General features: G+C 44.9%; 1 protein-coding gene across 1 annotated transcript; it reads right to left on the bottom strand.

Annotated features, from left to right (window-relative positions):
* Positions 1-457: 457 nt before the first annotated feature.
* tm6sf2a (transmembrane 6 superfamily member 2a) lies at positions 458-3,653 on the bottom strand (the record flags this gene model as incomplete). Its single annotated transcript, XM_079751578.1, has 10 exons — positions 458-667; positions 771-890; positions 1,584-1,676; positions 1,841-1,942; positions 2,034-2,158; positions 2,369-2,451; positions 2,565-2,668; positions 2,834-2,931; positions 3,055-3,158; positions 3,562-3,653. The coding sequence occupies 10 exons, from the start codon at positions 3,651-3,653 to the stop codon at positions 458-460; spliced, it is 1,131 nt and encodes a 376-aa protein (XP_079607704.1).
* Between the last annotated feature and the right edge of the window lie 7,669 nt (positions 3,654-11,322).

Here is an 11,322-nt window from a genome sequence, read left to right as displayed (position 1 = left end):
TTCTTGGGAAACACGTACCATTATCTTCCTTATCTAAAACTCTACTTCTAAGCCCTTAAACGGTCACACTGCTCAAGAGGTGAATCTCAAGCTCAGTGACCTGATTTGGACTTGGTTTGCTATAGTGATGTGTTTGATGGAGACAATCTATGCATCGTCTCCGTGGTTTACTAGGGACCTGGTGCGATACAAACCCTTTAACGAAAGAAGATAGCGAGGTGTCTGTGCATGAGTCACTTTAAAGCTCTGTCGGCCTGGCTTGCAGTCATCAATTGTGTACACACCTTTTTTAAAGTCCAGTAGTCCATGCAGGGAGTGTTGAGTGACGTGAAATTGATTCTGAAAAGTTGACGCGGGGAGAGGAGCACTATTCCTCAGAGGACTGGCCCTTTGTCACAGCAAAACCAAAGGTCACATCCAGCTGAAACGGTCAAACCATCCGCCTCTGGTTAACAAGTTAGTTCTTCTTCTTCTCTGCATTGGTCTGTGCCTGGGTGACATGCTTCATGAAATACGTGGGGTAGGCATAGCAACGAAGGGCCAGCAGGATGGGCAGGGCGACGTACAGAGCGTTCAGGACGACGACGGGCCACCACTTGTCAGCGGGGACTCGGTAGGTGTATGGAGTGCGGCGGTGAAACGACGCTCCAATGTGGCACCACTGGGCCTGGGGAGATAATGGGGAGATAATGAGATAATAATTAAATAGATAAACTACAGTTCTGTTGAATCCACTGGAATGACTGAAAGGGAAAGGGGACCATGGTTACCTGGGTCAAGGCCCCAGCCAAGAGTAGGGTCAGGTCTAGCATCCAGCCACATCCAGGCCTGCTCAGACCGTAAATGCAGGCGGCCAGCAGGGGCAGGGCATAGAACAAGTACACCAGCATCTACCACAGGAAGACACATCGTAGGCACAGTTCATGCATCTACAGTGACCACCAACAGACTTGAGCTACTAGCTCAACATACATACAGAACGGTGTGTAACACTTCCCCAGACAATGCCCCAAATCAAACCATTGGCCCGAACTTTAGAATTGTATACTTTCAGCACGAGAGAAGTTGACCTACTTACAATGTTAGGCAATATTTCCACACTTTCCCTTCTATATCAATAGAAGGGAATGGTTGAATTTGTGTGATCCACGGTTGAATGAGTTCAGTGTAGTTGCGCTTCAGTCTCCACGACAACATAGCTGCGCATATAATCAAGTGAGTGACAAACTCATCTTCGAACTTGTCCAGGGACACAACATTAGTTCCTCCCCACCAAAAGTGTTTGTGTTTAGCTTCTAATGCAACTTGAGCACAGCTTCAAACTACTTAAAATGATTTGCTACGCTGATGCAGCCGCATTATTGGACAGTTTGGTCCAAAGTGACTTGTCATTAAGGCAGGGGTTGGGTATTATACTCAAGGATGCCAACAGTTGGGGCAGCTGGTGGCATACAGAACCGAAGTTAGTACCTTTTGGCTCAGAGTCAAACACCTATGCTATCAATTTGACTGTTTCACTGTCACACCGGGAATATTGAATGCATATTCATTGTCCAGCTTTGGTTTGCTTGTAAACAACTCACCATGACCCTGGGGAAGCCAACAGGGTCCTTGAGGTAGGGCTCATACTGGTAGATGTACGTGAAGCAGGCGTCTAGAGGACAGTCCAACACCACCTGGTTTTGAGAACACAGGAGTTGGGGGACTTACAGATGCATGTAAGCACGTTAGTTAGCTTACAGGCACCACCACAACACCCTACAGACAGACTGTATACCAGTTAGGGGACTTCAGCCTCCTGCTCAACACAAGCAAAATGCTTTTGTGTTTGTTTACTCACAAAGCCCCTGAAAACAGTGAAGGCCATGGCAGCCAGCGCTGCAACCACCAGGAGTGCGTCGACAGGACGGGAAAACAAACTCTTATTCTGCTCCATGGCAACCTAGGGAACGTTGGTAAAACGTTGAGTGGCAGTACACATGTATTTTGGGAATTCAAAATGTACCAAAATGTATTTGACAGGTCATATTCACCTTGTCTGCGGGAATGATCGGCATTTCCCGCGACCTACTTAAAAACAGCGAGGCAGCCCAAAATGGCACCAAGAAGAATGGGATGTTCCTCAGAAACGCAGGACCAATGTTCGAGCAGTATTTACCTGGAAATTAACAATTTATTCAAATCAGTGCGGTGCTTGAAATTGATGATGATAATGTTGTTGTAAGGTCAGACTGAGTACAGGTTAATACAGGTCGAAGTATAGATGAATACAGGTCTGAGTATAGACTAATACAGTTCTGAGTACAGGTGAATACTGGTCTGAGTACAGATTAATACAGGTCTAAGTATAGATGAATACAGGTCTCACCAACGACCGTTCCAGGAATCAAAACCAGCTGGTTGGCAATGGAAGATCCCGCCCACAGTAAACCAAGCTCACGATAAGACTTCCTGTGCAGACAGGGTATAGGCAATAGTTAGGTTTGATAAAAGGATGTCAGTACTGGACCAACGATAAATAAAATAAAGCAGCAGTTGAGAAAATACACTGAAGACATGTTTACCCTTTGAACATTCTGTGTATAATCAGGAGGAAGACGGCAAAGTGGACCACACCATCCCAGTAGCACATCAGCACTGAGTAGGCTGTGCTGAGATGGGGCTCCCCCTGTGAGAACAGCAGATCAACCCATCAGTACATCAATGTCCTCCTTCTCTCTGTGACGTTTAAGGTACAAGCATGCGGGCAACGACACATGAGGACAAATGGAAGGAAAATGTTGACAAATAAAATTAAAATGAATGTGAGGGAGAAGAAGACAGTCTGACCTACCATCTTAATGTAGAAGCCCATGAAACCCTGAATGAAACCATCGTGCTCTAACGCGTTGGTGAGGGCCATCAAACAGGTAAACGAGAACTCTGCAAAGACTACGCACAAACACAGACACCACAAGTAGCATCGACTTAAATTAAGTTTGCCCAATGAAAGCAAGAAAGATGTAATCATCTTTCTGTTCTATTGTACATTTCTCTGTGTTTGAGTGTGTGTACCATAGAATAACGGGTCGATTTTCTGCTTGTGTCTCACTGTGAGGAGTATCAGCAGAAGCACTGATCCCAGGACCACCATCCCCAGTCCCAGCATTCCCAGGGGCCTGGAAGGAGCTATCGATATCAGTCCCAATTCCCAATCCTTGTTACACTGATAAAGTACTCCAATTAAATGCAAGATCAATTTATTTGTGGTTCGAAATGGTTTGGCATAGACCTAAGCTATTTCTTCCAAGTAATTAATGCCAAATCAATGTTGTTAAACAGAGGTTATATTTCTTCATTTTTTTTCCAAACATATTGTTTTGAATTATATTTGGCAAATAACTTGAAGATTCAAAATAAGAGCCTTTGCAGGACATAGACTATAATGGTAGGCTACAATAATCCCATAACCTGCCACTCTATGTGATATGTTATTCAATTTTTGTTTTACATCTATAACTAACAAAAAGCTTATTGAACTACTAACCCCTTTTCAGTAAATTAAAAAGACAAAACACTTACTTTTGAAGCGCAGGGATGTTGTTCATGGCATACAGAACCCCTGGGGCCAAGAGGGACAGTAGAAGAACGGACATCTCAGTCGGTGGCCTCATCTTACTTAACCCTGCAGAACCTTTGGGTATTTATAATGATCTACGACTAAAAATTATGATCCAAAAAAACTAGCATATTAGATGCCAATAGACGAATCCTGTGGCGGTGTGGACCTACTGTAGGTAAAGTGAAAGAAGGGGCAGCAGTCGCCTAAACTTCTATGATGAGACACCGTGATAATCACGCACACAATCAACGCGGTAGTTGATTTTATTAGGCTAAACGAGTGGGTTACAAAGTTCACCGATTTTGCACACGTGGGATTTCAGTGCCACGCTGATTGTTTTGTTGTGGAGGATGCCACCCTGTGGTGAAACCGATAAGTGAAACTAATTTCTATTGCTTTTAACGTGAGCTTTTTAACGTGCTTCAGCATACAGAGTTAACCACATGGCTCAGCTTTATTGACAACTTCATTTATTAACAAGCAGAGAAAGAACAGTGCCATCTACTGGTGAAATTACTATATAACAACAATTTCTGTCCAATTGTAATCTTTTCATGTGGGCCCAACATCATTGGATGGGCTATCCTATCCATAACCATAGTCTCTGTGATTGACAATGAACCTGCTGCTTCCGTTGATCCAAGATTAAGAATGCAATCCATCTACCTTCTTGATTAAATTCTGGATTATATTGTACTTTGAGAGAAAACTGTATTTCTGTTGATTCTTTCCAGCTCATTGTAGATGAACTGAGCACTGATGAACTGAACTCATTACACACATTAGCTACATAACATCTCACAGATCAGGAGACTCATTTGTGATTTACACCAGAAACAACATTATCTCCTGTAATAAAGTGCAACTGAAGAGGATTACACGACTGAAACCCATAGACTTATGGAGGACAGAGAGAGGGAGAGGGAGGGATATCGCTTGTGAGGGAGATAAGAAGAGGGGAGGGGGGCGGGGGATACTTCAGGGCTGTAGGGGAGAGTGGGTGTAGTATGAAAGGTGATTTAACCCAACACATATAGCTTACAGGCACCACCACCACACAGCACCCTACAGACAGACCGTATACCAGAGAAGTGTGCCCACCCTCTAAGCCACCATGCTGCACCCTCTTATGATTGGCATCGTCACCGTGAACACTAGCATGACGGTCATCTACTGGGCTTTCCTGTTCGGGGATTTCTACCTCAGGTGGATGGCCGAAGCAGACGACAAGCCCAAGGACACAGTCAGCCCTGCATGAGGAATACCTTCTGGGACTAAAAAAACAAGGCAGCTTTCCTGTAGAACATAGAATTGATTTTAGTGCTTGGCAGTGGACTTTCGTTTTTGTTTTTTGTTTGTTTAATCATAATTGGCGAGTTTCCAATTTGTTATCGTTTACAATATTCTATGTTTGTACTGAATGGAAGGCTTTCAGCCAAACAATGAGGAAGGAGTCACACCAACAGGTAGGCCTGATTCGTGTTCTCTCAATGCCACCAGGTGTTCATTGCAAACCGTTCAACAATGTTAAATAGAGCCATTGCTGAATTCTTCAAATGTCTCCTCAATTGATCCATACTCATTGATCACTTCTATCGCTAATGTCCATACTTAAAACGGGGTCGTTGGTTCCAAAGTGGGTTCTGGTCGCCTAAGACTCTCTCTGCTGACTCAGTCCAGGGGCTTTGCTGGAGACCAGACTGTAATGAGTGTCCCACAAATCTCCTCAGGGATTACAAGAGAACGTCATCAGCAGTGAAAAAACAACAGCGACATTTTAACTCTCCCCACAAGCCGATCTGGCGAATGCTTGGAGAACTCTCACTGCTTTTTAGGTTTGTCTTTAGGTTGACAACACAGTATGAGTATAATTATTATGCGCGAAGGTGCTGAGGTGCTGCGTCCTAACATAGTTGAACACACCTTCTATTGGGGCATACATCCAGTCTCCTGGTTCATTCTCATCGTTAACGTCAGCATTGGCGTGTTTGAATGGACCTACATTATTTACAACATGTGCTTCAGAACTGAGAAGGTGGAAGACGAGGAAGAGCACGGAGAGAAGGGAGATACGGAAGAGGATGATGATGATGATGAATAAGAGGAGTCTTCCTCCAAGGGAACAGGGGGATGGGGGCATCGTACAATCATCCGAATTTAGTCTTTCAGCTTTTCTCACACTTCACGGCGACATTCCTGTTACAGGCTAACTACGGTGGGTTACGCCTCCTGTAACCAAGCTTTTTCTTTTACTCTTCGGGATTTATATGTATATCATGTATACACCGCTTTTGCTGACTTTAACACTGTCTGGTTGGTCCATGGTTTCCTTCAGAGCTGCTAGCTTAATAGAAATCTAACTTTGCAATTCTGTTTTACCACACCAGCCAAGCACCGGACACCACAGGTCCGGATCCCAGGTCAGTAATCACACTCTCCATGCGCTCGCTTCAAACATCTCCCACAACATATTCCTTTGTGTTTTAGGCGCCATGCTTCTGCATCCACATGTTTCCAAGTGCACATCTAATTGTAAAACACTAATTGTGTTGATGCAAATGCCATTCCAGCTCATTGTATTTGCCCTCAAACCTCTCATACTCTGACACTGTACTATGCTGGGCATTACAATATGCTGGGTAATAATACAATTTTTATCCATAATTCATTCAACGTCTATTGTATATATTTAATTCAAAATATGTCGGTATAAATATCTAATATGTATTTTGTATAAATATTCCTATTTCTTGTGAAAACAACAACAGGGTGTGCATATGATGTAACCAAGGTTATTATCTACATAAGATGTATATCCCTATAGCTTGGCCATGAAGATCCTTAAGCCTCTTCCAGCGTATTACTGTCCAACTCTCCCATCTCATATCTCTAATCCCAGCCGAGGGAAAGCTGATATCTTCCACCAGGAAGACCTCAATCCTATTAGCCCTCCCTGTCCCATATACCCTCATAACACTGCCCTCCTCCTCACCCCCCTGGCGTCCTATGGACCCTCCTCCTCACCCCCCTGGCGTCCTATGGACCCTCCTCACCCCGCCCTTCTCCACACCCGCCTGATTCCCTACAGGAAGGTAGATCGAACCCTACCTCCCAAAGACCTGTTCGGAGAATTGTGGGGGTTTTGGGTCTAGACAAAAGCTTATACACACTTGGCACAAGGATCACATTCTTGTCTGCTGATCTACATTGGTACGCACAGATTATGTTTATTCCTCGATGACATGCTGTAATGACTGAAAGACCTTCACAAGACATCGTCCATCAAGGCTCCATCCTGACCATCCATCCGCCTCCATGCCATACGCCAACACCATGTTTCAATCAAAATGTACAGTAACAACTCTCCACCCTTACTTTCAAAGTGTTTGCAGTTCTAACGTAAAAAGGAGCTGGGCAAAACAATTTTTGCTTCAACCCGAAAACACCTCATCAGGCAGCAGCAGAGAAAGTGCATGAGATAAAGAGAGCGAGAGAGCGAGAGAGCGAGAAAGAGAGAGAGACTCTAAATGCCCTAAAGGTCCAGGTCTCTCGGCCCTGGTACCGTTCTACTTCCCCATTGAAAGGGGAAGAAACAGGCCACTCTCGTCCACACTCTTCAACTCGAGTGGGGACCCTCCTGGGCCCTAACCATGGACCTGCTGCGACCCACTTCCACCCCGGGGCCCCGCGGGGCGGCCCTGGTGGCCAACCTCACCCGGCTGGTGGTGCCGGAACATCGCAGGCTCCTCCAGATCTCCCAGAGGGCCACGGAGGGGCCCTACTTCATCGACTACATCCCCCCGGCCAGGGACGCCATCACTCTTCCGAACTATGTAGCGTACATCCTGGTGGGGGTGGTGTTGGTGGTGGTGGCCACCTACGCTATAGTGGGCCACCTGATTAACGACCTCATTCATGACCTGGCAGGTAACCCCACCAGGAGGCTGTTGTTGTGGTGTCTCCGAAAACATGAAGCTCACCGTCCCACCGATGTCCGCCTCCTCTCCTTCGTACCCCCCCCCCCCCCCCCCCCCCCCTCCGTGTTTGCCGTTCCGGTGTCCCTTTCTCTGGACCCTAACCTCTTGGTGTGTCATCACCCCCTCAGTGCCCCTGCACGGCTCAGGCCCAAATGGAGCCACAGTCGGTGGTTGTTTCCTCCTTGTGAAAATGAAAGTACAGTTTTGCACGTCTCTTGTTATGGTGCTTCTCTTTTCTCTCTTCTTTTTGTGACCTGGATTTTGAACTCTACTGTTGAGTGTATCCTTGTATTTTGCTGGGCACTTTTATCCAACCCGTCTTGCAATGCCATGATTGCCCTGATTTATTTGCATTGGTGGCCCCAGAATCTATCCCTACCCTTGACAGTGCTAAAGCCATGGCCCAGACAGGATTGAAATGTGTTGTTTTGAGTGGCAGGGTAATTATGTTCTGGGTAGTATATGACCATCGACAGTGTAATATTACTCGTAAAACATTAATTAAACGTGAATTATTCCTCCTCCTTGTCTTTTTTACAGACTGCGTTCTTGGCCCCAAAACTTTGGATGACGAGGACGTAGAAGCTGAGGTCGTGGACGTGGAGGAAGAGCACTGCATTAGCATACACAGACGGGTGGAGACGGAGGAGGTGGTGGACCAGGAGGAGGGAGAGGGGCTGCTGCCGGGGTCTCACCCGCGTGAGGAGGCAGGAGCTAGCCCTGCACCGCGAAGCGCTTTGGCATGCAGCTCTAGAGAAACAAGGACATCTGCTCATAATGTGGTGTTCTCCTGCCCAGTCCTCCCTTATGGCACATCTCTCTAAGTTATGGGAGGGTTGGGGTGAAGCAATGGGTCTCTTGTTTGATTTCACTGGTTCAGATCTCCACTGCAGGCATTTGTCAACGCAAAATGGATATGATCTAACACTTAAAGGTTGCTTCTGTCTTGTACTGTTGATGCAGTGTTAATGCTAACATGATATTTATCAGCCATTTAGTTTGGTTTGGCTTCCCCTGGCTTGGTGCTTAAAATGCGAGAATAGATTCTGGGCATCGTGCTAAGCAGTAGCACTTGATGGTAATTTAACTTGAACCATTTTCTAAATGAGACCTCATTCTAATTTAATTTCACATTTATTTTGTTCACACCTATTTTCACACCTTAAAAAGGAAAAGCTGTTGTTTCAAGAAGAATCCAGTGTTTTATTTTTTTTCTACTAGAAAACATTGTAGTTCTACAGTCAGTTTCGCATTATGTGAGGAAAAAATGTGGTGAATATTGCTTGTTCGGGTCAATAAATGTGAAATAAGTTGTTGTGAGAGTCAACCGGAAAGGTTATCATATATAAATAAAATATTGCTGTTAGGTGTCATTTAATCAACGTATCCTGGAATGTTTCCCCAGTAAAGAATTGAGCAACAGAAGTGGATGGTGTACGTGCATTTCTGTGGTGTACTCTAATCTCTTCTACCTGTTGATGTCAACCAAATGCAAGGTATTAGTGCGGATGTCTCAAGGGCAGTAGCTCCATTTGTAAATTGCAATGATTGTTGTTTGTTTGGTAAGCAAAAACGTCAGTCAGCGTTACAACAGTTGGCCATCAGTTCAACTTCATTGACATAACATAACACGTGGTCTGTTGAGAGAAAATTTTGAACCGATCTATCTTGGGCTTACACCTGCACATGTAGAAATAGATTTCCATTGCCTTACGCAGCTTAAATAATTGCTCTTTATCTCATTGATAAACCCGGCTCACAGATTTGTTTTACTGACCTTGAGTAGCTCACCTCACACTCATGCTAATCTGTTTTACACCTGCATAGCCACACAGCCAGCCTTACACCCACACTGACACAGAATGACCACAAGGAAACTATAATGAAGGTGGAAGACATGTGCATGAACATTTGAATTGTGCTAAATTGGTGAGTAGCAGTAGTACACAGTTTGACCGCAGCGTAATGAGTGAATACAGCCGTGGTACAGTTTTGTGACTCAGTGGATTAGAAGAAGCTTTGTCTGTTCCTGCTGTACAGGATCTCTATAACAGCACCGCTACATCAGGGTGAGTCGTTCTCTAATTGTTTGCAACCCTTGTTAAAGTCGGTACTAATGCATTTCATTCCCTGAATGTATTCAGCACCTCCAGGCAGTTCCTATTATAACTTTGTTAGTTATTTGAGGATTTAGTCCGCATTGAATCTGTCTCAACCGAATATTACAAGTTAGAATAAACCGTGGGACAAAAAATACTTCAACCCTGGATACTTACTAAAGGACTGCTAGTTTGTACATAACATAATATAATTATAGAAATGCCCTTTGTATTTGCTATGGGACTATTATTTTTATAAGAGTTAATGCATATACATGTACCATTTGTAATATTAAAATGTACTATATATTTATCATATATTTTGTCTCCATTTAACATTGCACAGAAGCAGTGCTGCGTGCTCCTCTGTTGCCGCGGGCTGAGCAGCCATGGACGTCACAGAGGACAGTATGAACGTCCACCACCGGGAGGACGACGGGACGGTGTACTTTGAGACCTACGTCCCACCGGCCCGGGACGCCATCTACCTGCCCAAGCACGTGTTGTACCTGCTGATGGGCTCCTTCATGGTGGTTGGAGTGCTCTACGCCATCATCGGCCACCTCATCAAAGACCTCATTCATGACTTTGCAGGTATGCTATTGGAGTGAACGACACCACTGAAATATCAAGCAGTATTTACCTGTGCTTTCAATTGCTATTGAATTATTGTTTCCCCTAACAAATCAATCCACAATCCTTTCATAGTAATGTGTGAATAAATTGGTTGGTAGATAATGGGGCTGGTGCAGTGTAGTGTGTTGGAATTCCAGCCAAAAAGCAGTGTCTTCAGTCATACCTGCTCCAATCACACATCTGAATTCACTTACATTCCCTTCAGATGAATTGTCTGTGTAACGGATGATGACTCGGATGACGAATGACGCAGTAGAACAGATTGGGTTCTACCACCAACTGCTATTGACTCTACTCCTCGCTGTCTTTCTCCCTCCGTTCCCCTCACCTCCCGGCCCTCTCTCTACGTTCCTGCACCAGACTGGCTGTTTGGAGAGCAGCCTGAGGAGCTGGTGGTGAACTTTTGTGAGGCCAAGGATAAGTTCATGGCGGACTGGTGTCCGGAGACTTCTCCAGAGCTGGAAGAGATGGCCCGGGCCGAGCAGATCAAGGTGGTCATGGAAGCCAACGAATACTCCCCTGCCATCTGGATCATATCGGACGGTGTTGAGCCAAAACCGGCCAGGAAAGGACCACGCGTGGCGTTCGGGGCAAAAAGTTAGATCTGGGGATGTTTATTTTGAATGTTCATATTACGCTGTCTAACTGCTCATATTATTGCTGTGCTTAAAACCTTGCTGTACCAATAGCGATATATTGTTTCTCCTTCTTATGACAAATGTACCTATTGTAAGTCGCTTTGGATAAACGCGTCTGCTAAATGCCCTAAATGTAAATGTCAATTTAAAACATGGATGAAGGGCTTGAAGGCTTGTCTCGTGGAGAATGAAGTGGTCATATCACGACATCCAGTGGGCATCAGAGGTATTACATCTGATCAATTAACCTCCAAACTGATGCACACACGCGGACGCGGTCACTTCAGACAAATCTGATGACGATTTCTTGAAATTTTCTTCATGGCTATGAAGATACATTAAGATTGCAATGTACAAAGAACAACTATGAA

Source organism: Pollachius pollachius (assembly GCF_949987615.1).
Source record: "Pollachius pollachius genome assembly, chromosome: 14".
NCBI classification, from domain to species: domain Eukaryota; kingdom Metazoa; phylum Chordata; class Actinopteri; order Gadiformes; family Gadidae; genus Pollachius; species Pollachius pollachius.
This window is presented reverse-complemented; position numbering and strand designations above follow the sequence as displayed.